Here is a 27,488-nt window from a genome sequence, read left to right as displayed (position 1 = left end):
TCATGTAAAGTAATTTTACATGATACTATTTTAGGCTAGCTATCTACATCAAATATGTAAAACGGAAATGGATGCATGCCCACTGGAACTAGCTTAAAGGGTAAGTCTAATTCAGAGTATTAAAAGTCAAGTGCTTTTTTCTATAGAGCAAGTGTGGCAGTTTGCACAGATATAGTGCCACAGCCCTTTCCATGTCGGACTCTAATTTTCTCTTCTACTGTCATCAGTTAGATTCAAAACAAGACATAAGGGACTTTATTGACACTCTGACAAAGGCTACTGAAGCTAAGGGCATTTTATTTTTCATCCCCAAGGGAAAATAATGGACTCAGTAAGTTGCATTTCCCAGTTTGTGTCCAAATTAAAGTGATGTAAACAGAGGGTTTTTTTCATAATCATTTCTTTCATTAGAACAACTTATCTGAGTTGAATCAATGTATACACAACTGGATACTGATAATTGAGGAAAGATGGAGAAATAGCACTAAACATCTTTGGATATTTGCAATATGACCACATTGTGAGTGTCACAGACTCTAAGCAATTACAAATAAACAAAAACAAGAAAACAAATTTACAAGCTAAAGAAAAGGTTTTTTCCACCTTGAGGGCAAAAAGAGCTTAATGAGTACAATGGAAAAGAAAACGTATGGTATCAGTGTGTTTTAATGAATATGTATACACAGCATAGTACATAAATCAAAGCAAAATGTCAGTTTCATAGTCTTCATTTCCTTTTGCTTACCATCCCGTCCTAATTTACTTATGAAGTTCAGTATAAGACCAGAGAGGACATGACAGAAGACTGAATATTAAAGAATATTCCTTGCAGCTTTAATTGTTTGCCATTTTAATGGTGTTAGATTTTAGTAACTGATGAGGTATAAACTAGTTAGCTTTACAATGTTCAACATTGTTAGTTTTAAAAAACCACTCATTTAAAGTCTGTATTTTTTGATCAATCTTCAGAACTCCATCATTCCTTTATACTGATGATGCAACTGCCTTGTCTCCAGTGTCTTGTTCAGGGTACAAATACAATGTGCTCTGAAATGAATCTGCTCTCTGAGGTGACTGCACGCCATTTCTATTATTCAGTCTTTCTGAAGGTCCTGGAGAACTCTCCCTCCATCTCGCACTTGTCTGCTGTTGAGGCATTTCCCATACAGAAGGGCATGGGGAGCTAAAATTCAGGGTGGATCTTGAGAGGTAGTTCTCTTGAAGACCCTCTTCTTGGAAGCACCTGTTTGAAAGCACTTCTTTTTCTTTGGAGTTACGCCATTTCATCCTTCGGTTCTGAAACCAAATTTTCACCTGTTCCCAAGTTAATAGGGGATTATTATAGTTTTCTTAAAATAATTTTACTTGAATCCCTTTTTTCTTGAAATCCCTTCAATTTTACACCACCCTCTCTAGCCCTGACTGAAGTCAAGTTCAGCACATTTCCAGGAAAATCAACAAAGCTATGCCAACTAACACGAGCAGACGATCCAGCCTGTTGTTATTAACAACTGTCAGTCCAAACACTCTCCCCCAGTTACCAGCCACAGATAAGGTGCGGATTCACTCAGCAGACGGGAAAATGGCAGGTAGTAGCCAAGGAGATTACAACTTTATATTGTATCATTTCGTTAAGCCCACAAGAATTCCCACTGTAATGAACGGTCTTACTGTCCCCACTGCAATGTGAACCCTTTCATTTACAAAATGTGAGCATGTCTACAGGAGCTGTGGCTCTTGTATCTACAACAGCCGGTGAGTCTGGCTGAGTGCAGGAACAACAAGGCTATTGACAAGGGGCTGTAGTTCAAAAGGCAGAATGGTTGCATTGTCTGGAGGACTGCAGGCTCCAGGGATCTCCTAGGATCTACCGGTCTCTTGTGTGGTTTTGGGACAGAGTACTTTTCCCAGTCCTTACATGGCCAAGCTCATCCTCAAAGGGAATAGCCTGTCAAACTAGAAATTGAAACTCACAATCTCGCCTGTCTTTTACAAAGAAAAATGCCAGACAGGAACGATGGCCCATTATTTGTATTAATTTTTTTTTGTTTTAGTGTTAGAAGGTACCTCCATCTCAGTCCCCTGGGCTCAACTGAATATCCAGATAGCAAAAGAAAGCAGGTGGGAAATATCTGCAATGTACAGTATGCAAATATATGCTGTGAAGAGTTTAGAAAGCTCACGTCAAAGTGTGAGTGTACTTGACAGCATGAAAAGAAACAGTTTGTCCTATGGGGATTACTGCCTTGCTTCAGCTAACAAACCACCCATTTAAAGTCTGGAAATGGTCTCAAGGGTGTCAATTCTCTATTGTTCAAGTTAAAAATTACACCATCGTTCCCACCCTTTGTAGCTCACCAGTCAGCTTCTCCCTCAGGTCCTTCCAGGCTTTCCCTTATGCCTCTGATGCGTGGAAAAAGCTTGTTCTGAAAGTGTACCGTCAGTGTACTATCTCTGCTAAGATGCCTTCAGAACCCTGTTTGCTAACTATGGAAAGCAGGAGAGGAGTCGGGACTGTTCCTCTCCCTAGTCCCTTTCTGTCAGTCACTCCCCCATTCCTGTGGCTTCCACTATCCCTACCCATTACCTGCATGAAACTGTGCCAGTCACATGTGTTCTCTTTCTGTCCCAGCCTTTTGTTCATGTGTATTTTAAACTGCAAGCCCTCCAGGGCAAGTGCTGTCACTTTAACTGTATATATACAGAGATCAGAGCAGTGTGATCCCAAACACAATGGGCACCATCATACAATGTGAGTATGATTAGAACAACACTGTATAAACCCCTGGACACTGTATAAATCCCTGGACACTCAGTGGCAGATTTAAGGGTGGCAGTCCTGAAACAAAAAAAATTCAAAAATGAAATGGAGAGAGAAATCTCTGAGCTGCAATATTTGCAAATTTGACTCTATTAACCATGGATTAAACAGAGACTGGGAGTGGCTCGCATCTTACAAAGACAGCTCCTCTGCTCTGGGTGCTAATATCTCCCCATTAGACACTGACAAAGGCTCACGTCCCCCTGTCTGATCTAACTTGTTTTTTCCTCCTTTGATAAGTACTGTTGATACTGGGGCATTTCCACCTTGCTGAACAGACATTGTCAGCTCTGGCCCTCCCTCTTACTGGGAACCCACTCTTTAAATACCCCTCTGAAACCACCCCCCCCCCACTCATGCATCTGATGAAGCGGGTCTTTGCCCATAAAAGCTTATGCTCCAAAATATCTGTTAGTCTACAAGGTGCCACAAGACTTCTTGTTGTTCTTGAAGCTACAGGCTAACACGGGCTACCTCTCTGACACTCTATAAACACTGGGTCAAACCCTGAGGTCCTATATTGGACCAGATCACACTCTCATATGGAAAAATTCATTGAAAGTGAACAAGTAGGAGAGTTGGGAACCTCCAGTAAGGTCACCTCATGGGATTTTCATTCTACTGCTTCTTCCACCCCCATATGTTTCCCTCTGCCTGGAGCAAGGATCAGCTCCGTAAGGAAGCTTGCTGCCTCCACTGGCTCATCCCCCTTGATGACCTGAGTCCAGTAGCAGCTGCATTGCCATTAGCAGAGTTCCCTGGTGGTGAAAACCCAGAAAAAGGTAAGAGTTCAGAGCCTGTATTTCTGTACAGACACTTAAAAGCAGAGCAGAAGGCAGTGCTCTGCCCCCAAATCCCTGTGGAGCTTCATGGATGCAGAGCCTAAAACTGGCCATTAATTGAGGGAATTGGGGTCGGGGATGCTCGTGTTCAGAAATAGCTTTCCTCCACTTTTGTATAAATGGATATACCAACTTTTGAATGCAGATCAGTACAGGACTGGACTCTCTTTTATTCTTCTTTATTCAGGTAAAACTACCACTGACTTCATGGAGACTTTTGCCTAAGTAAGGACTATAGGACTGGCCATGCGATGTCTGTATCACTCATTCCTCTCCAGCAAAGCTATTTTGAACATTTTTGTTCCAAAGACAGAAAGCTCTGTAATGTTATGATTATTTATTACTTGTCTAACAGTAGCACCTAGGCAGAGCCCTAGTGTCCCCTGCATCACTCCTTACCTGTGATTCTTTCAGACCAAGGTTAATGGCAAGTTTCTTTCTGTCCGTTTTGCTGATATACTTCTGTTTCTGAAACATCTTCTCCAAAGCTCTTCTCTGGTCTTCAGAAAAGACAGCTCTTCTTAAAATACCCCTGCGGGCTTTGGAGTTGGCATCCTGGGTCAACAGTGGAAGAACGCTTTCATCTCCTAGAGGAAATGGAAGGTAGTGTTCCGCTATATATAACATATGTCACAGAAATATAAAGGACTATACTTTACACTACTATCAGACTGGTAACAGAGGTAGCCATGTTAGTCTGTATTCTATCAAAACAAACCAGCAGACATGTAGCACTTTCAAGACTAACAAAACAATGTATTAGGTGATGAGCTTTCGTGGGACAGACCCACTTCTTCAGATCTTCATGGGTCTGTCCCACAAAAGCTCATCACCTAATACATTATTTAGTTAGTCCTGAAAGTGCTACATGACTGCTGGTTTGTTTTCACTATCAAGCTGGAGTCTCATTTTGCAGATGTTGGTGTTACAAATGTGTCGTGATGATTCAGTCATGTTTAATAAAGCTCAGATCTGTAGAAATGGCAGAGATATGTTTCTCCTCAACTTCAGTAGTGCTGGGGTCTAAATGTGTCGACTGCCAAGATTCTGGGCTTCTCTACACTACTACCTTCCTTCGAAGGATGGCAATTAGGGTGTTGGGAGTTTACTAATGAAGTGCTGCCGTGCACAGGCAGCACTTCATTAAGCAAATTCGCCCCGCGGCAACTTCGAAATTTTAAACTTCACAGTACCGGCACGCATCTAGCCGCGGCTCACCCACCGGTACTTCAAAGTGCCGGGGCACCTTCGAAGTCCCTTTACTCCTCAGAGGAGTAAAGGGACTTTGAAGATGCCCGGGCACTTCGAAGGTGCCCTGCCACTTTGAAGTACCAGCGCGTGAGCCGCAGCTAGACGCAAGCCAGTACTTCGAAGCTTAAAACTTCGAAGGTGCCGTGGGGCGGGGGGGATTTGCTTAATGAAGTGCTGCCTGTGCACCGCAGCACTTCATTAGTAAACTCCCAACACGCTAATTACCATCCTTCCTTTGAAGGAAGGTGGTAGTGTAGACAAGCCCTCTGCTTTCTGGAGTGGTAAGAAGCATAACTACATGAGTCTATGGAGGGGGTTGAATATAGAACACTTTTTACTGTGAAATCCAGATTTGGTCAGGGAGAAACATCTCTTCCTTGCACAATATGATCATGGTCAGCAAACTGCAGTGATTTTTTCATGGGTGCTTATTCTGCCCCCGTATGGAATGCATAGTGAGATAAAGATGGTTATAAAATCATTTAAAAGAGGCTATGTAAGCAATACTATGTATATAAAGTGTAACGACAAGGCTTTCATGGTAGACTTCTACTTAGAAAATTATTGGCCATTCACATCTTGATTATTCTGGTTAGATTATTCTTGATTAGATTGTTTATGAAAAGCTTTTTGGATTACGCATATTTATTCCATTCAGAAGTCATGTAGCACTTTAAAGAGTAACAAAATAATGTATTAGGTGATGAGCTTTCGCAGGGCAGACCCACTTCATCAGAGATCTAGATCTGCCCCACCAAAGCTCATCACCTAATGAATTATTTTGTTCGTTTTAAAAGTGCTACATGACTGCTGGTTTGTTTTGTCAGAACGCAGACTAACACAGCTGCCCCTCTCCTATTATTCCATTCAGTCTCATTTCTAATCCTTTAACACCCATCAGCAAGCCCTGATAAAGCAGTTTATTGTGGGCCCAATCATACCATTCTGACCTGTGCTCTGAGGGGACCTTTTGTTCATCTAACCCATTTAACAGGGTACTCACATCATCCCTTCATCAGCCCTAAAGAGATAACAATAAAGCACAGAGTTGTATCATTATTCCATGGGCTCTTCCCCACATCTTCAAAGAGGCTGGGTCTACGCTACCTCCCTACTTTGAAGAGAGCATGGTAAGTAGGGTGTCGGGAGATTATTAATGAAGTGCTGTGCTGCATATGCAGCACTTCATTAAGCTAATTCTCCCCTGTAGCAACTTTGAAGTGTTAAACTTCGAAGTGCCAGCTCGCGTGTAGCCGCAGCTAACCCACCACAAGTCCCTTTACTCCTCAAAATTTTGGTTATAGGACTAAGGGGATTTTGAAGTGTGTGGAGTCCTTTTGAAAAGGACCTCACGTAGACAAGCCGCGTGCAATCGAAAGCGGCATTTCTGAAGTGCCGCAGCTGCCGTTAAGCTAATGAGGTGCTCCATATTCATTGCAGCACCTCATTAACATATCCCAAAGCGTCTCATCAGCATCCCCCGTTCAAAAGGGGGGTGGGTGCTAGTGTAGACACAGCCTATGTGTATTATAGATAGACACATACACATTTTAGTCAGAAGGGCCTTAACACCTCCCCATTGTATGAATCACAGTTTACTTATTAGATATTTCTGTGATGTGTGTCTGAGTGGTTTTAAAATTAAATGTGTGTGCCTATGTGTGTGTGTGTGTGTGTGTGTATATATATACATATATATATATATATGTTATAATTTGGTGCAGCCACATTTCAACTTTAAAACTGATATTTTAAACCACTCAGACACAGATACCAGAGTTTACTGGATACTTCTGATATATTTACATGCGTAATGGGACATAAGAGGACTCTGTTCAAACTCAGATATGTTGACCATGGCACACAAGACCCAAAAAGCCATATCTGAGACTTCTGAAGAAAGCCCAACTATTCATAGAAAATTTCTACACAGTACATAGACCTGTCTAAAAGCCCTTTTGCCTGCTTGGAGCTTCTTGGGGGCAAGAATCTCAGGTAAATCAACATGTTGCCTTCAATACATGGCACCTTCCTGAGCAAGAATGGTCTCTGTCTCCCTCCCTCCTCCCCCCCCACCCCCCGCCGCCACCAGTTAAGCATAGGAAGTGGGGAGATATGGTCTTAAAGCTATAGTCACCTCATTCATGGCTACCGTGGGAGGAAAAGAGTTAAGTCTGGACTTCAGTTCCTGACCAGTCCTTAAAGCCTACAATGAAACAGGTCGATGGGAAATCTCCTCTCATCCCCACAATTGTCACAGAGGAGGAAGAAAATTTTTAGTCAACAAGGCTAGTCCACACTTCACCTCTCTTGCTGAACTTCAAAATAGAAATGTCAGCCAAGGACTGGGTGTCTGATTATGGGATCCCTTTACAATTTTCTTTCTTGGCTGACTGACTGACACTCAGCTGAGAAACAACCACTAGAACATTGTGTGTTCAAGCACTTACCTGCTATACCCAGGAGGCAGATAGGTGTCTCTTTTAATACAAGTACAGGTTCAACCTCTGATCTCCGGTATTCCCTTGTCCAGCAACATCCATGGTCTGGTGTGACCATGGATGTTGCAGGACCAGAGAGTCCTGGGACTGGGGCCAGACCTTTATCAAGGGAACAGGAGCTGGGGCCACAGCAGTGGCTGGCAGCCTGGACCAGGCCAGAGCTGGAATGCATGCCAGCCCTGCTGCAGCATGAGGGAGGAGGGCACAGTCCCCGCCAGAGTGTGGGTCTGGGTCCAGAGCCCCTGCTCAAGCCCCTGACAAGCCTGCTCAGGGGGATGAAGAAGGAAGCAGGGGAGCAGAAGCCAGTGGGCCCCAGTGGCTGAAGAGCCAACAGTGAGTGGCAGGGCCCCAGTGACTGGGCAGCTGACGAGGGAGCAGTGGGGCTGGGAAGCCACAGGGCCAGCAGGAAGCTGGCCAGGGAGCCAGCTAGGGAGCCACAGGGCCAGCAGGAAGCTGGCCAGGGAGCCAGCTAGGGAGCCACAGGGCTGGGATGCTGGCCAAGGAACCATGGGGCTGGGGATCCAGTTTAGGAGCCGTGAGGCTGAGAAGCTGCAGGGCCTAGGAGCCAAGAAGACGACTGGGGAGTGGTGGGGTTTCACGTCCCAAAATGAGGAGACTGCAGCTGGGGCTGGGACCTGGAGGATCCCAGGGAGCTACAAGTGATGTCTGGAAAGTGGATAGGGCTGATGGCCAGGAGGGGAGCACTGAGGGCACTGACCTCTCCCAGTCCAGCAAAATGCCTCATCAGGGACTGCATACATCCCCAGGATGTCCAACCTGTTCTAGAATTATATAGTAGGGAAGAAATCCCTCAGACTCCATAAACCACAGTAGTGGGTGTAGTATAAATACCCACTAAACAAAAACTATGAATGAAGAGAATCAGACAAGTACTAGTGAAAAGTGGGGTTAGCCACTTGGTCAGGTTTTAAAGCTAACATTTTGGAGAAATGAACATTCAGTTAAGAAGGCAGTTTCGAAATTTTGTTTTAACAGCTCTATATTAAATTATACAAAACACACCAAAACGATAGATAAAAGTCAACCTCTGATCTTGTGAATGCAGAGAATACGCTAATCAGCCAAGTGAAATCCACCAAGTGTACAATGTCTATTTTTCTGATACTTGGTGGCATGAGCTCACACACACAGCACAACAGTTATGTCAAAATGAATTAAGCGAAGCAAGTCTGCAGCCTGTCCTGCTGAACACACACTGAAAGGTTTAATACCATGTTGACATAAATGCTAATATGGTACCAAATGTTTGGCATGGGGTTTTTTGTTTGTTTTTTTAAAGTCTTTCCTTCGTAGCTTAATATATGGTGATAAATGTCTTCTTAATCTGTGGAACACTCTTAATTTGCCTTCATGGCGGAGACCACCTTGAAGGAGCGAGTAAAAGCTTTAGTCATGGTTTCCATTTTTTCATTTGAATTCAATACATTCTAGTTAAATGGACAATTAATAGGTCACTTCCAAAATAGTAGTGTATCAGTCCTGGTTAATAAACAATCCCCACAGTTGATAATGGGCCCTATGTATTCAGCAAGTCCCTGTATACACTCAGCTCATCCACTAAATCCCTTTTCAGGTAGACAGGGTTATATGGGAAGATGAGCTAGAATGAGTCTATAAAAGTCAGTTTCATTCACTGCTTTATTTTTCAGTCAAGTGCTTTAAATGCTGTCCAGAAATTCCCTTGGAATGTGAGACAGGAGAAAAGACTGGCACATAGAGCATTGCTTTATGACCATACAAAAGGGCAACTGACCCTTGCCCAGGCCTTTTCAGTGTGAAATGGTTCCTAAAGTTCATCTGCACAGTGAAAAATTGTGGTGAGGTCGCGTGTGGATGAGTAAAGTGAAAGTGGTGATTGGTCATGGTGCTGTCAGCCATTGTGATGTAGCCTGGGCCATGTAAAACGCTCTGTGGGAAAGTGTCAACTCCCTAAAGAGGTGCTCAGAAACTTGCAGCTCATTAAACTGCCAGCATTTGCTGCCTCACTTGTCAGGAATCATTCCACTTAGCAACTGCCCTTCACAAACATTCAGAAAATACATGCAAATAGTCAGCAGTAGTTTGATTCAAACTGTGATAAAAATATATGCGCCAGAATACATACATTGCAATTTCCACTTGCACTAGCACACAATTCTGTGTTTTGTATTCAGTTCTAGGGAACTAAGACATACATCTTCAGCTTGTCTTCCTTAGTTATGAACATTCAAACTCTTTAAAATAATCTTATAATATGTTGCACAAACCTCAAAAATCAAGGTTAAATTTAGACTTGGATTAAGTGAAAACATGTAACAAAGCTTTCATCCCAAATGTATAATACTGAGACCAAATCATATCCCACGTCTTCCAGTTTGAACATTATATTCTAAACCAAAATTAAATGTGTATAAGTATTTGTCTTCTATGAACAGAATAGTTGGATTTTGAGAATTTTTTAAATTAACTATATGTTTCCTGAATCATAATTTATGGCAAACAGGCATTAATATGCAACGTCCATTTATGATCTTTCAGTTCTTTTCTTCTCCTGCTTGCAAATGTGTATTGATACAGATTTTAAAAGGAGTTATTAGCTCTTAAAGAATCTTTTCTAGACAACTTGAAAACAAGCAGCATTCCTCAGTTAGCTGTCTGGGTGTCTCAATGCCATTAGAAATCTCTCACAATTGCTCAGTGTACTTAAGTTTGATAAATCTTTGGAAACCTTCTCAATAGGATTGCTGTGATTTTACTGAGGAATTAGCTGCTGCCATTGCATCACCAATTAGTTTTCCAGAACACATTAAATCCTGCTGCTTTGGTTTACAGAATAACTCAAGCATTACTGATGAAGCATAAAAACTTACTTGGAAAAGCAGTGGGGGATACAGGGTGCTGACAGGACCCACCGCAGAATGCTGAGTAGAATGGTGGGGCTCGGAGAAAAAAATGTTTGGAAAGAACTGCAAATAAAGCATAGATCTAATTGATTATCCATTAAGCTTAAATAATATTCACAACAACACTTTTCAAAAAGTCAGCATTTGAAGTCCTGCCTCTCAAACTATGCTTCCCCTTTCTTAAGCAGAGATTTTTTTTTTTATAGCAAAAGACAATCAGCCAAGTTATCTTTGAGAAACTTTATCAAATCGTGTTTTAACTCATTTATTTCTTCAATCATGACACACTGAACCATCCCAGTACACTTATCATGAGACTACAATCCCGAGAATTCAATATTTATTTGTTGTAATACTATACATCCTAAGTAATATACCTCAATGCATTGGTCAAATTCATAAATGAATGTAAATCCATCTAGAAGTTATTTTATACAACTTTTCTAGGTATATTTTTTTGGGTCGGGACACCTATAAAATGGAATTGACAGGCACTTCCTGGCAATGAGAATCTTATTTACAGGGCTTTTTTTAATTGTTTGTTTGTTTTTTTACATTTTTACTCAGGTAGAGTAAGAAAATCAATGAGGAAGCATTTATAAAAATGCCTATAAACTGTAATAGAGGGGATAAACCAATTAAGTTCTACACAAATTAGTCTAAAACTACAAGGTCCCATTCTGCCATTCTTCTGCTCAATAGTATCTCACTACACAATCTCATTTTTGTGAGAACTTGAAGAAGAGGATTCTATTAAATACATGTAAAAGTTGCAGAACTGGGCTCAGAGAATTTGACATCTCTATAGGTTTTTTTTTTTTTAATCAGTCTATAGAATTCTGTATTAATTTCTACAGAATGCCAAAAAAGCACAAAAGAAATCATTACTTTCCGTAGTAAATTTTGTAGAGCACTTCTACAAATACTTTTTTTTTCTAAACATATTCTTGGTTATATTCATATTTTTGCCAGCACCAATGAACTTTTTAAAAAGTGTTTTTCTCTTTTTTCCTTCCACGATGAAGGCAGACGTGCAGTAATTGAACAAAACAAAAAACAAAACAAAAAAATTGTAATGTTTGATCTGAATTGTAAAAAACACGCAAGTTACTCAACTTATTTTAGAGAGGAAACACCTCTGTTCTGTATTGTAATCTGTTGAAATTTCCAGTGTAGCATCTGAATAAAAACATTTGTTATAAACTGTTTATGTTAAAAAGACTTCTAACAACATTCTTTTTTTAGAAGTAGTAAATAATCAGAACTAAAGATGGATCGAAATGACCACATTTGTCTATCAGTCTCCCTCATTTATAAGATTAATTTTTTACATTTTAAAAAATGATCACTCAAAATTAGGCCATTCATACACCTTTATAAGTAGCTTGATTTTCAAATATGCCGCACACCTCCCACCATAATCAAATATGGTCTTAGAAGCCTTGCTTTAAGAATTCATTTATTTAAATCTTGGCCTTTACATTATATTTATCTTACCACAAGACAACACTTAATACAATTTTTTTTCTCTTTTGATTATACAACAAGGATATTAATTCTTTTGTAGCTGCAACTGTTCATCAGTACTTTGGGATTCCAGGAGCAATATAAATCAATTCACTAATGTAACTGTAATCTAGTTGTCCAAACAGTCAGTATATGCTTTGGGAGCATTTACAAACAGACAGAATCATCAAACATGGAACCGTTTGCCATCAGAAAGTTACGTTAGGCATTTTAAAGGACATCAGAAATGTAAAGTCAAAGCTCACCCATCTTACTCTTCCAAATAGTCCCACTGGCATCATGATGACCAGGGCCCAGGGCATCGGAAGAACTTCTGGGGCAAATAAGATGGGCAGCATTTGACACTAATTTCAGAATCCGAGAAAACAGAGATGGAAAAGACCTATTAGACTATATTTTCCATCTCCCTGAAAATGTAGGTCTGTTCCATTGAGTACACTTGCTAATGTTTTGTCCAATGTAGTTTTCACAATCCCACATGAGGGGATTTCACTGCTTGCCTTGGGAAACTATACTACAGAATTTACTGTTAGGGAGTATTCCCTGTTAATCAGTCTAAATTATGTATTTCTGAATCACAGCTTGTTACTACTCACTCTGTGCCAGGTACCACACTTCCCTGATGTTTCAGTCAATCAAAAATCTGAGCACTTTTATCAGACCCTCCCTGCCCTTGGCCATCCTATATCAATTCAGGTGTTATCATCTTTGTAAGTCACTCCCTCCTGTCCCCTGACCTTTGGTTGTTGCTCATCTTTCAATTCTCTCCAATTTCTGAATATCTTCTTGACAACAAGGCCCAGAATACCCTCACAATCTTATACTTCAGTCACGGGATATATCACAATTGAATATACCTGCGGTGTCCAACAGGCTTTCCGTTCGCCACATGTGACAAACTGGACACCCCGGTGTGGTGAAGTGGCTTATTAGAGCCACATTTGTGGAGCACCCTCCACCCCTTTGCGCATACCCCCCGCCATTTGGTGGGACAAGCGTGTGTCAGCAGAGGTAGAGGCAGCTCCTCCTGTAGCTTGGTGGCTTCATGTGGCTTGCAGTATGGCTCTAGGTGCAGCAGCGGCTACATCTGTGGAGCAGCTTACGCAGCAGTGGCTCCAGTCACAGGGCAGCTGGTGTGGCATAGCTCCAGCAGAGGCTCTGGTGAGTCACCAGCAGTTTGGATGTGGGGGCGGGGGTGCCTGGGTGATCGGAGGAGCAGTGCATGGCTGCAGGGGGCAAGCGCCTGGTGGGGAAGGTAGGGAGCTGTGGAGATTGTTAAATTGCTTTTGCATCTCACTGAAATATAGCATCACAGCTGAGCTGTGGGAGCCACACGGAGTAATCTTCATTCACTAAACCTTTATGCTTCTATCCGTGGCCAGTGCGCAGTGTCCCCTCTAAGCTGAGTGCTTGGGCAGCTGCCCAGGAGAAATTCAGGTGCTGCCCAGCTGATTACCAGAATGCCCACAGCCACCCAGAGCTGGCAGCATGTGTTTGATGGTGGTGCACATCCACACATGCCTTGGTGCACATAAAATTCATTCTGGCCATGGTAAAATTAGAGGAAACATTGCATGTACCCATAAAAGTCCTGCTCCTGCTCCTATAGAAGTCATTGTTAAAATTCCCATTGACTTGAATGGGAGCCACCTCAGAACCCCAGGACTGCAGCTGAATCTGCTGGGATCCTGCCATCATGCAATAGCACAGATCTCCAAGGCCTGCTCTTAAGTTCAGCAAAGCTAGTGGGAATCTTTCCTTTGACTTCAGTGATATTTTGACCAGGCCCCAAACTGTCTCTGTCGTATTTCTGATGATACAGCCAGAAATAAGATGCAGATGACATCTTTCCACTGATAGCCGAAACAAGTGGCTTCTGGGGCAGGATTAATATATTCCAGACCTTTTGGGATAAACAACAGTCCTGAGTTTCCTTAGATGTATAGCTAATGATCATTGAATAAGTTTAATATCTTTCAGTGACATGAGAAACCTACATGCAAATTCTTAGAAACACTGGATCAGATTTTCAGGAGATGGATCAATGTAGTGCCACTGAAATTAATGTGTGGGAGCTACACAGATTCACGTCATCTTTAGGCTCAGGTCCATTATGTGGATGTGTCTATAAACAGGAGTTGTGTCTTCACGTCCTAGAAGCGGCATGGTAATGAGACCTCCAGAAGATGCTTATGATGCACGGATATACATTTCCCATACCTCCTTAGCATATGGGCACATAAGAAGTTCTTCCAGACTCCAAAATACACGTCCAGACACATGGCCCACAGGGATCTTCCAGAAGGAAACCCTCCTTCTGGGAGCCCCTTCTTCCTCAAAATTATCAGCACTATACATAGATGTAAGAGTTTGCAGGTCTGGTCACATAGCTCATGAAAATCAAAAGTCAGATTAAGGATAACTTCCACTGTCCTGATGACATAGGGAAGAGCTCAAAAATAATGTATGCACTTTATTCTCGAAAGTGACACCACCTGGTCCTGATTCTCAGAGGATTTAGTATTTGAAATTATGATCAATTCTTGTTATACCGTAACATGATGCTGAATACAAAATATAATGGATAGTGCTTGTGATGGACTTCCCCATGCTTTATGGAAAATGAGTTATGAATATAAACATGTAGGGCTTTTTGATGTCCCAACGGCATTCTGATGCCTTTTTTGAAAAGTTGGCTGGGGAACTACGTCCAAGCCGCACCTGGCCCTTTAGAAGCCATTGCAGCTTGGAGGCAGCCACCTCTGGCTGACCCCTCCTCCACTCCTCACCTGCTTTGAAATGCCAGTGGCCACATGGAGGAGGCAGCACCAAGGTAGGGGGCGAGGAGCAGGGGGTCGCAGGGTATAAGCTGGGGGGTGGGTTGTGGCTATGTGGGGAGGCGGCTTGGGGGCTGCACAGAGGGTAAGCCACAGTGGGGGCGGGACTGGGGCAAGCCACTGGGTGGGGGGCATATGGTGCGGTAAGACACTGGGGGAGTTTGGGGCCATGCAGGGGGGCAAGCCACTGGGAGAGGGGTTGGGGCCACATGGGTGATTTGGACCCCACTGGGTCTGGCTTGGGCTACTCTGGCAGGGACAGCTTGAGCCCTGCATGGGGAACAGGTAAGCCCCACATGGGGGAGATGGTTTGGGCCCCACATGGGGGGCGGTCAGGATAGCCCGTGGGGAGGTTGGGCCCTGCTGAGGGGGTGGCTTGGGCCCCCAGGGGTCAATTAAGCTGCTGGGGGACAGCTAAACTGCCAGAGGGCAGCTTGGGCCCACACAGTGGGCAGTTAAGCCAATGGATGGTGGTTAGGTTCCCCACGGGGAGCAGGTAAGCTACTGGGGGCAGCTTGGGCCCCGCACAGGGCAGTTAAGCTGCTAGGGGGGCAGGGGCTGGGCCTGGGGGCAGCGGCACGGTTTGGGACTGGAGTTCTGCCACCTTTTATTCCTTGAAAAAAATCACTGTAAATATGCATAATTCAGAGATGCTTTGGACAAAATGTATCTGTAGCCTATTGTTTTCAATGGTATAATCTGCTGGATCTGTAAATCCTACTTTTATGCATGTATCATTTTTGTATTTGATGCTATAAGCATTGTTTACATACTTGTGTTCCAAATGTTTGTCTCTGCGAAGACCTCAACAGGAGATGTGGCTACCCTGTTGTGAGAGTATGGCTTGTGAATAGCAGTGCTTATAGGTCTAAAGGTCTGAACTGGTGCCAATCCACATTTGAAAAACTTTGCTGTCTACATTCAGACCAACAAGTCTACATTCCGACCAATGAGACCAATGGCTGATTGTCACACGAGTGCCTAAAAAGGACAAGGACAGGTGATTTCAATCTCCCATTGAAGTATACTTTTACACAAAAAAAGAAAAAATGGAATTCCCTCCACAGAGGAAAGGTATAAAGAGGGCCCTGGGGTTCCTCCATCTTTTGTCTTCAGCCTGCCTTGGAAAGTGCCTGACTCACCCTAAGGAGAAACAGAAATGCTTTACTGGAGGCCCTGGTCAGGATAAGATCATTTTTGACAGTTTTATCTGATATAAAGGCAGCTATTTAGGCTAAGAACTCACAGGAATAGAATTAACTATGTGTTTTCTCTTTTGTTTGATTTCATAACTCTCTTTGATCTGCCTGTTTTTATTTATAACCACTTAAATCCTACTACTTCGCTTAATAAAAACTCTTTTGTTTATAAAAGCAAAAAAGCAGTCCAGTAGCTACTAGATTGCTTTTTTGTTTTGATAGTATATAGACTAGCATGGCTTTCTCTCTGTTTCTTTTGTTTATAATTAAGCTCAGTGTGAATTATTATTCACTGTGGGGTGTTACCACTGTGCATATCTCCTTTCATTGATAAAGGGGGCTTACCTAATGAGCCCTTTGTGTGCAAATCTGCACACAGAGAGATGGATTTATTTGACATTTTGATCCCCTCTGGGACGGGGAGTTGATTTCCTGGGTGCAGTGCCTTAGAACTGCACCTGCCCAGAGCTGTGCTTAATCAGTGTATGCGTTGCTGTGAAGGGGAGCACTAACATCAACTCTGTGCCTTGGCTAGGGGAGACCAGAGGATCTGGTACAACAGGACAGGGGGTAGGAAGCCCCAGAAAGCAAGAAGGTGGATGTCAGTGTCATTTTCAGCACACCAGGAAACATCCCAAGGTGTCTTCTGTGACCAAACTCTATCACATAGTTTATTTATATTCTGCTTTATAAACCCAAAGCATTTTACAAATACTAAACAGTTAAGCTGAAGTATACTGCACACATAAACTGAAGCCTAGCATTCAGCAAATGGCAATATTTTAGACCTAATCTGAGACACTGACATTCTAAAATGTTCTCCAAATCAGAAAACAAAATAATTCTAAAGCTGAAAATTCTGCATGCTAGAAAGTTGCAGCTACAGTGCAGACAGAGGTCCCAAAGCCCAGTCTTTTGGGTAGTCAAGTTCCTAAGTACAACTCATATGAAATAAAGCAGCTGAAGTGGGTTTATCCCATGAAAGCTCATCACTGAATAAATCATTTTGTTAGTCTTCAAATTACTACACTTCTGCTCCTTTGTTTTGTTGGAGTACAGACTAACACAGCTACCTCTCTGTTACTACTCATATGAAATAAGTTTAGGTGAAATCATTATATTCTAAAGTGACTTGTTTTCAAGGGGCTTCTAGAAGGGTTATTTTTGAAAAAATAATAGTTTTAAACAAGTTAGGAAGCTGCTATTTCTAGCATGCTAGGGACCAATCATGTCCATTAGAAGAAATGTACTGGAGTGTAGGCAGAGGCCTGAAAGAACAGAAAATCTGCAGCTCAAGCCACGGAACAGCTGTGGCAATGGTTTGTGGATGCTATTTCTACCTATTGGCTGAAATTAGGCTTGCTGAGAGTCCCATATTCAAAAGGGTATCACTTATTTCTTCAACTCTGCACAAGATTGGAAGTTGCTGAATGTTGCAAAAAGCAGCAAGAACTACTACTGGTGAATGCAGGTGAGTACTACTTATTACTACTATAATTAATGATCAAAACAAAAAAAAGCAGTAAAGTAGCACTTTGGAGAAGTGGGTCTGTCCCACAAAAGCTCACCTAATAAATTATTTTGTTAGTCTTTAAAGTGCTACTTTACTGCTTTTTTGTTTTGCTAGTATACAGACTAGCATGGCTTTCTCACTGTTAATAATTAATGATGAAGAGGATAACAATAATCAAGAGGACAGGTGAGACGAGAGGGCTTAGAAAATAGCCCCTTATTTTTGAAATGCAATGACAGCAACCCTAGAAATATCACTCAATTTCTTTTTTACACATCCCAGAAAATTAGGGGAATCTATGCTGTGGTGGTTTTGTCCCCATGCCCATCCTGCCCTTGTTTTTCTCACAGCTGCCTATGGGCTCCCTGCTGATGATCTATTCCCTTTTCGTAACTCTAAATTTCTCAGGGGGAAATCTTCCTCCTGCCCACTATCCACCCACACACTTTCTTTCTCATACACACCCAGGCACTCATGTACAACATCAAAAGAATATCCTTCGCTGTGTCAGCACTAAGCACATTGTAAGAAGCAAAAGAACAGAACTCAGCCATAAAGGGACTGACATATTTTTCTTTGTATTCTTCATAAAACGTCTTTGATAGAAAGAATTCCATGAACCTAACTGTTATTGGGGTTATGTGGTACAATTGATTAGAGAACTTGCTTTTTACTACTGCAGACCAGATTTAAAATCCTGCCTTCGGCTACAATGGAAAGTAAAGGATTTTCATCATATCCAACTGAGGTGCACCTGCTATTCCAGTCCTGGGGCTATCTTGGTCAAAGCTTGCCAATTAGGATTACAAATCATGAGATTTTTAAAATTAACACAAGTTGGGTTCTTTTTATTTATTTTTAATGTTCACATTTTCAAACACAAGGACTAATACTTTACATTTGTTAAAATCAAAATTGAGATTCTCATCAGAATTGCATGATTCCAGGAACTGGGTCTTTAAGAAAAAGACACCAGATATCACAAGACTCAGGCTAAAATGGTAAGATTTGGCAATATTTTACGCTGTAGTCTTGATAGACCAACTTAGTTTGGCAATATACAAAAACTGGAATCCTGCTGACAGGAGAGCTGTGAGAGTCAGGATTGCAGGATCAGGCCCTATGCTATTTAAAACCCACTCCCCCAACCCAAGAAATAAATGTCTGATATTTAAAAAGCCTCCTACTGTCTAATATACTGGAATCTGTTTTCATTCTGTAAAGATTACTTACTTAATGCTTTCAAGGGTTATCATTAGCCACATAAATGTCACTCACAAAAGTTAAAGCGATCATTAGCTTGAAGAGCTGAGCTCTCCATGGAACATTTTCTGAGGGCCACCTTCGGCAATCAGTGGATGCACAGATCACCCCACCCTCTGGGAAATCACTGGGCATTTTCCACACAAAAAAAATCATGGCACAATGTAGCCAGCCATTCTTCATTCAGGAAGTTAAGTAACTTGCATGATCAGATGACTCTTCCCCCTTTTCATTCTTTTGTTTCTTAATACATAAAAGGATATGCCTTGAGGTTCCTCTTTCATGCAATATAAAATCCATGTTACAATAAATGATTTCGCTAAATTTAGTTATAACTAATTCCATCACTTCCCCATACAAGAACCTGTTTCTTCTCTTGCAGGTCCAGATAGTTGGCACTGCAAATGCTGTTTTGTGCTTCTCCAGCAGTGCTTAAATCCTGCTTAATGGGCCAAGACCAATGACAATCTTTTCCTTGAACTTCAAGGCAGAAGCATGACTGGGAGGAAAGGGGTATGATTAAACCATCCCTATATTCTAACGATTTCTGCCGTAGTGGGCCCTGGGAGCTGTGAAAAACAGCACACTTAGGTTAGCCTGGCAGCCACACCATAGAAGGAAAGCAAAGTACAATGTACCCTTTTGTACCCACTCTTGTGCATTATGTTGGGTACCTGAAGACCTGACCTTATGACCCACATACTACAAAAGAAACAAAACAAGATCCTGTATCATGTGAAAATTAATTTTACCGGGCACCTAACCCCCACAGAATCCTCTGTGTCTCCAGAGAGAATCATAGGTACAACACTGTGAAAATCCCAAACTCTTAAAACAGGGAGTCTTTATTACCCTAGTGAGAATTTAAACAGTGTGGACAGTTAAAAACACTTGATTATTTTCTTCTTTTAATTTCAAAGAAAGCTACAGTGTTATATGTCACTTGAAGACACATTCTGGTTGTCAGCCTGTTTGGGAGAACTAATAAATAAATAAATAAATAAATAAATAAATAATGTCCTCACCAGTGTATACCTCAGAAGGGGTATAAGCTGAAAAAAATCATTTAATTTTAGTAAAACATTTATTAATTGCTAGATTCTAGAAAGAGCAATATACAAATTTGCTGTGAGCATCCTATATGAATTGGGAAAGTCAGTTTCTGTGCCTCAGTTTTCCACCCATGAAATGATGGTTCTGGCATTTTCATATCTTACCAGGGTCTTGTGAAAATAACTGCATTAAAGACTGTGAGATGTTCAGAATCCTGTAAGTACTTTAGCTAGATGTGTGTTAGTGTCTGATTTATTATATACTTGTTCTAGTCTCATGTATATAAAATTTACTGCAGGCAAAAATCCATTGTGTTCAGTATCCCAACAAAATTGGTAATGCAAGCACGCCCACTGTTACAATTTATTTATTTCCTTTCAATATGTATCAGTTGTCCCTATCAGTTACTCTAGGCACGTTACCAAATGTAAAAGCACAGAGACTGATTTTGGTCATCTTTAGCCCAACGAAAATTCATTGGCTCCAATGGATTTGCTGTCATTTTGCACTGTATAGATTACTTAAGCAGTACACAACTTTCTAGTGACTGATTTTTCACAATTGTTGAGTAACTGCAACATTTAAGGAAATCAATGAGAGCTGTGGTCACTGACTCCTTCTGGAAATCAGGCCATAAGGAAACCTGCCAAAAAGCCTCCTAAAAACCTTCCCAGACCGAAAACAATTTACATTCCGTCAGCTTCCAAAGTGACTCTCTCATTCCAAAACTATGCTTGTGAAAACAAACGAGTGTTGCAGTACAATCTAAAGGTAACCATACCCCTGTTCAGATGGACTAGGAGCAGAAGCAAATTCCAGAGCCAAGGAATACCTGCTCTTACAGCCCCCTCCTCAGAGGAACCAGAATCATGAACTTCACCTCCATTTCATACTCAAATTCAACACATTAACACTTGGTATGAACAAAGCAATTCTCTTACACATTACAAGGACTGCTTCCCTTCATGTTTTTAATTATCTCTAGCAAGATACTTAAATTCCCCCACCCACCTCCCTCAGTTCCATGTATCTGATTTGTCAGTTTTTATTGCAATTTTTTCTTGGACCTCTGTGCTATATATCTGAGTCTGGACTGGAAATTCTACAGATCTGATGAAGTGGGACTGTCCCAGGAAAGCTTTTCACCTAATATATCATTTGTTAAAGTGACACAGGACTGCTGTTCTGTTCTGTTAGAATACAGACCAACATGGCTACCTCTGTATTACTATCCATAGAAATGGGTATTGCACAGCTATATAGTGCTCTATTGGGTAAAACACTGGCTAATTAGTATGCCACTGGGTTCTACTACAGCTGTAATTTGTAATGGCTATGGTGCAGCCCCATGCAGCATGCACTGCAGTACTTTTGTGATTAAAAGAGATGGCATGGTTTTTCACTGCCTTGGACTTTGTGTGGTCACTTGGACTTGAGACTGTAAAGTGGATGTCAATTATCAGTACATCAGAAGGCAGAATTTTACAAAAGTGTAAATGACTACAAGGCAGTGGAGCATCAGGATCAAGCCCACAGAATACAGATTAGGAGAAATTTCAGCCTCAGTTACATAGAAACACAAGAACTATAGTATTAGATCACACTAATGGTCTATCAAGCCCACCATCCTGACACCCAGTAGCCAAAACCTGATGTTTCAGAGTAAGGTATCAGAAACCCTAAAGTCTCCTTCTCTTCTTGGTGGTCACTCGATAACAAGTAGTACAGCTTTGTCATCCTCCTATTTGTGAGTCTGTTGATGGCTGATCAGCCTGATTCTGGAGCTGTGGCTCTTATCACAGAAAGGGTAGGTTTTGGTAGCTGCTGGAGAGGCGCTGGGCAGTTTTTGACACGCTTTTCTTCTTCTCCACCTCTCTTCATCTGCACTGCGGCAGGACCTCTCAAATTGTGCCACCCCCTCACAGATTACCGTTCTCCACTGCAGACGGTCTTGGGTGAGGTTCTCTGAAGTGTCGACACTGATGCTTCACTACTTCATGTGTGCCTTCAGCATGTCCTTATATCGCTGCCTTGCAGTAGTTGGTTAAGGAATAAGCAACTTCCAGGCAACTTTTCCACAAAACTCCCAGTAGCTAACGGCTGACTTAAGCACTGGCAAATGAAGGTTTATAAGCCACAAAAACTCCCCTACTCCCTGTGATAACTCAAGATACTCATGTTATTAATACAAATGTCTAATCCCTTTTTCAAGTTCTGCTAAATAAAAGGAAATGAGAACCACAGACTCAGGCCTGTAATTCCAGAGTTAGGGGTCACTGGTGTTTAAGCAATCAGAATCAATAGTTAAAACATTTTTCTTTAGTAGCTGTGGTGCATGAAATCCTCAGTTGGTGTAAATTAACAGAACTCCATTGAACTCAATGGAGTTACAACCTGTTTACACAAATTGAGCATCCCATTGTGTTTCCATCTGCAGTTTAACTTTTATGTAGTAGGCTGTTTGCATGTGGTAGTGAGCATTAAAAAACAAAATAATTTAAAAATCAGCTTAAAATTCCAGAACTCTGTTGTATCACTATATGATCAACATAACGAAGGCAAGCACTGATTTTAACCTGTTCAGTGGACTCACAGCCAGCAAACGGATGTCTCTTTACACAGTGTTCACTGCAAGATGTATCTCACCATGTAATGCTTTGTGGATGACTGTCACCCAGCTTTTCAGTGAGGACATTTTGGAATTATTATTAAAGTATGCAAGGGATTTAAAATACAGAATTATAATTTTAGACTCTTTGTAACACACTACAGGAATGAAAAAGTACAGGATAAATCACTGCTGAGGAAGAGTCATGATGGCTGATGCGGGCAATGACCAAGCTCTAATGCAATCAGACGTTGCCATGGCCACATGTCACTGATAAAGGGTCTCATCCTACATCCATTGCCAGCACTGATGGGCGTATTAGGGGTCAAACAGAAACCAGGATTTGGGTCTCACATGCTGTTAAAAGGTTTTGCAACTCAAGCCCATTTGCTTGCTTTCTAAAGAAGTTGTGCATACTTGTTACTTTCAGAAACGTAGCAAAGCTTCAATGTATTCAGATTTTTAGTTTCTAGGCGGGTGGCGGAGTGGTACTATATGTGAAGGATAATATAGAATCAAATGAAGTAAAAATCCTAAAGGAATCAAAATGTTCCATAGAATCATTATGGATAACAATTCATTCCTCTAATATGAATATGGCATTAGGAATATATTACCAACCACCTAACCAGGACAGTGATAGTGATGCTGAAATGTTAAGGGAGATTAGAGAGGCTATCAAAATAAAAAACACAGTAATAATAGGAGATTTCAATTATCCCCATATTGATTGGGTGCATGTCACCTCAGGACGGGATTCAGAAATTAAATTTCTTGATGCCTTAAATGACTGCTTCTTGGAGCAGCTAGTACAGGAACCCACAAGGGGAGAGTCAATTCTCGATCTAGTCTTGGTCTGACCCAGTATGGCCATTCTTATGTTCTTATATGTTCTTATGTTCTTAGGCTGATTAAGTATTAGGGGAGCAAGGAATGCACAATCCCACTAACCTCATTGGAAATTTTGGACACATAAGCAATAAAGGATGAATGTCATATTTGGGAACTGAAATATATAATTTTAATTGAAAAATGTACTTTTTAAATACAACTGAATGCTAGTAGATTCTGCTACAGTAACTAGCTCAACATGTACAGAAAATATTTATACTTGTAGAGTCATAAGAGCTTAATTTGCTTTGTCATTATCATTCATTTTAGTTCAGACTTTGGCCAAGTTTTACCTCAGGATTAACTGGGTTTGAGTGCTGAACCTCAGACAGTTTAGAGGAGTCTGAATTTAAAACAGTGGGTGTATAGCACTTTCTGAAAATGAGGCCTGACATTCCATATTCAAAAATTAAGGCATCTAAAATCAATGGCTATTTAAAAAAAATTAACTCTGGGAATTATTCTACTGGGATATATAACAACACATATATATAACACCACATCCCTGCTCATTTACTGTCTGAATAAAATTCTCATAATAAAAAATTTGACGTTACCCAGCCTCATAGCTTTTTAGATGGAAAAAATAAGTATCACTTCATAAGAATCAGCGAACAAGAAATTATACGGTACAAATCTAGTTAAAACACCTTTATTTAACTTCAGTCCTACAGACCATATTCTGACAAAACTCTTGTCTTTGTTACTTTTGAACCAACAGGAAACAAGGTAAGGGCCTGATACTGACACCTTTTCTCATAAATAGAACCTTGAATCATGTGAGAAGTTCCACTGGGATTACCCTAATGAGGCAGGATTCCTTGCCTGAATATGGGCTGTAGAACGCAGTGGTAAAGAACAGTTTCTGAATTAATTTACAGTTGTTAAAGTAAAGAACGCTGTCTTCGAGGCAACAGCTTCTGCATTAATACTTGTGTAACAGAGGTCAGAATCTGTCCCTTTAGTGTTTTATGGCTTTTTAAAAACTTTACTGAGAATTTTGCCTAAGTAAATAAGGAAGGATTGGACCCAATGTTCCCTGTTTCAAGTACAAGGGACTGATCCTTCAACCCAAGATTCCTAGGGAAGTCAGTAGAAAATTCGGGCTCAAAAGAAACCTAGATCAGGCCCACTTCCACTTGGACAGCTTCACCCTGCAATCCTTTACTCATCTCACTACTGTATTCAGAACTTCAGTGCACAGTCTCAATGGCCTGCTGCTTAACGTAAGGACTAGCCATGCAAATATTTGCAAGATTAGGCACTTAACTTATACCTAGTTTCTAAAAACCAGAAGTAGTAATGAGATGATCTTTCGGGAATATGCCTTCTTCACGAGTATTTTTTAATTTTTTTTTTTATACAAACAACATTTGGGCATAATCTGGTGAAATATCCTCTCTTTTCTTAATAGTTTTAAACTAAGTTAGTATAAAGTAAGAGGGAAAATAAATTAAAATAGTCCTTAATTTTTAATTATTTGAAAATGTAAGCATATATTTACTTAACCAAATTCTGCTCATTTTTCACTGATATCAGCGGAACAACAAGTTGGAGCTTTTTGTGGGATTTCAGTTGAAATAACATTCAAAAATATTTTGGAGCATTTAAAAACACACCACGTTTACAAGCATCAGAGGCGTAGGCATGTTTGTCTGTATTCACAAAAACTACTAGAAGTCCTATGGCACCATATAGACTAACAGATTTTTAGATTCATAAGCTTTCGTAGGCAACGACTCACTTTGTCAGATGCCCATAAAAGCTTATGCTCCAAAAAAATCTGTTAGTCTACAAAGTGTCATTGACTTCTCATTGCTTTTACTACGTTTTCATTTTTTGTTTTAATACACATCTTTTGCGGTTACGATTTAAGGTTGTATGCCAAGCAACTTTTTTTTCCACATTGGTTTTAAATACATACAGTTTTCATCTTTTTATTTAACTACACTCCACTCTTCTGAAGAAAATATTATATTGGTCTAGAACAACTAGGTATGTGCCAGTGGAAACTTGAATAATTTACATTTAGTTCATTATCCATTTTAATGAACTTGTTTCTAGCTCAGTGTAAGACTTCCACAACTAGACAAGGTGTGTATTTTTTTAAAATTTCTTACAACAAAGTATACACGACAAGGAGCAGGCTAAAGAAGCACCATTTACGTGGAAAAGCTTTGTATGGTTTAAAGTTGCAGTGCAGTTAAGCTGGTCATAATGAATACAAAACTGTGATTTCACGATACTACAACAAAACTTCGCACAATTCAGATTACTCCCAAGTAGTGTTACCAGTTTAAATGACCATCATTCAGAATCTCTATAGTTTATTAAACAATAAAGTTTTAATGTAAAAATGACTATAGTTTATTCAACATATTTTACAAAGTTTTAATGAAGCTTTTGCTGTGATTTTGCCTCTAACATTTTGTCAGAATGTCAATAAAATTGTAACTATTGTCTAAATTCAATTTCTTTTTGCTACAAAAGGCCCAAGCTTTTATTCTTTGTTGTCTTCTTCCTATTAAGGTCCAAATGATTTCGGGGGTAGCCCAGGACATTCATGCCCCGACTGAGTATACCTGGTCTTTCTTGTATTTCTGAAACTCAGAAGGATTTCATATCTATGCTGTGTGTTTGTTCATGGTGAACCCTCCGAGACAATTTCAGATTGCAATCAGATTGCAACTCTGAAAAGATCAAGGATTGAAGAAAATTAAAAGTCTTGATAATAGCGTCAAGATTTGTTAAACATTTTGCTGTGGTTATTAACCCACAGGCATGTAGGACAGTAACCCTGTTTTAATCAGCTATTATAAGAGGAAACGGGTCAAGTGTGTCATATTCAGCTTTACCGGTCATCTTGTACTAGCCCCTTGAACAAAGAGAAAGATGCTAACAGACTTTCTTTCATAACCTGTCCATTCAGAATTGATTTAAAGAACACTTCGGTCTCGTGCAGAGGGAAATTTCCCTTAAGATTTAAAACCCTCTGTAGCAGGTCACACACCAGCATATTCAACCTTTCAAGTCAGACACAAGGCTCCGCTCTTCCCCGACTCCTGGTAGACAGTGCTGCACTGAAACCCCTACCCCGATTCCCATGGAGATCTCAGGGGGACCAGAAGCAGCCCAATGAACACTTTTCAGTTTTCACAGCACCAAACCTGGCGTCCCCAGAGGCGCCTGCAAACACGAACAAGAATCACAGAAGAAAAGCCGGGTAACCTAACCCCACTGCACAGCCACGCGGGTTCCGAGATCACAGGTTTGGTGGAAAGCGGGGGGTTTTCTACCCGGCACGTCCCTCTCTTTAGAGCTGCCCGCCCGAGATAAACTGGACCGCAGGAGCCCTTGGGGCAGACCCTGCAGCCAATCGGGACACTATTTCGTTGGCTCTTTCTCAGAGGAGGAGCGGAACCATTTACTGCCACCGGCCGCGGATTTTCCACGTGCTGGTGCAAACGCGTCAGTTTGATGAACCCGCCTGCAACTCCCTGCGCCGAGCACCTGGGGACCAACCAGCCCGCCGCCCCCCCGCAACAAGCCAGGAACCCGCCGCCCCCCGGACGCCGCAATAAGCCCCATTAAATCAAAGCGGGCCGCGCGCAGGGGGAGCCGGCGCGGCGAAGCCCCCTGCGGGGGTGGCGGCCGCGACACAGCCGGGGCCGGGCTGGAGGCTGGCGCCGCTGAGTGACTCGGCCGGGCCCGGCCGGGCGGGGCGCGCTCACCTGTGGCTGCCGGAAGGACGCTGCCGGCTCTGTCCGGGGCCCGCGCGGACAGGCCGCTGGCGGCGGCGGGTGGAAGCCGGGGACAAGCCCAGCGGGCCGGTTCCGCCGCCGGGCACAGCGTGAGCGGGCCGGGGAGGGGCCGGGCGGGGCTCGGCGGGGCCCCCGCCCGCAGCAAGTTCTCGATGAGGAAACTTTTGCCCAAGGTGCCCGAGCCGGGCGGTGCCGGCAGGTCCAGCAGCGCTGAGGAGCCCGCCACGCCCCAGCCCACGGCGCGCGGCAGCATGGCGGGGGCCGGCTGGGCGGGAAGGTGTGGCCGCGGCGCAGCTGGGACGCGGCCCGCAAAGAAGCGCTGCACCGAGCCGAGGCGGCCCAGCCCCTCCACCGAGCGGGGCCCCAGGGGCAGCGCGCCGCCCTGCAGGGCTTTCCCCAGCCCGCCCCTGGGAGGGGCAGCTGCGAGCCCGGCGGGGGGGAACTGTGTCGAAGCCCCCTGTGGAGCCAAGCGACGGGGCGGGGAGCGCCCGAGCTCATTGGCCGGCCGGGGAGACAAA

At 42.1% G+C, this 27,488-nt stretch overlaps 1 protein-coding gene across 2 annotated transcripts; it reads right to left on the bottom strand.

Annotated features, from left to right (window-relative positions):
- Positions 1 to 27,488, bottom strand: DBX2 (developing brain homeobox 2). Of its 2 annotated transcripts, XM_074984069.1 has the most exons (5): positions 26,941 to 27,488; positions 12,091 to 12,189; positions 10,286 to 10,381; positions 4,063 to 4,250; positions 1 to 1,314 (listed from the first exon to the last, which is right to left on the bottom strand). In XM_074984069.1, the coding sequence occupies exons 1-5, from the start codon at positions 27,221 to 27,223 to the stop codon at positions 985 to 987; spliced, it is 996 nt and encodes a 331-aa protein (XP_074840170.1). In that variant the 5' UTR covers positions 27,224 to 27,488; the 3' UTR covers positions 1 to 984. The 2 variants fall into 2 exon arrangements, with proteins under 2 accessions (XP_074840170.1, XP_074840169.1); XM_074984068.1 differs by lacking the exon at positions 12,091 to 12,189 and having other exon boundaries at positions 34 to 1,314; positions 26,941 to 27,371.

This window comes from Carettochelys insculpta, chromosome 1, assembly GCF_033958435.1.
Source record: "Carettochelys insculpta isolate YL-2023 chromosome 1, ASM3395843v1, whole genome shotgun sequence".
Lineage (NCBI taxonomy): Eukaryota > Metazoa > Chordata > Testudines > Carettochelyidae > Carettochelys > Carettochelys insculpta.
Note: the sequence above shows the minus strand (reverse complement) of the source record. Positions and strands in the feature narration are given on the sequence as shown.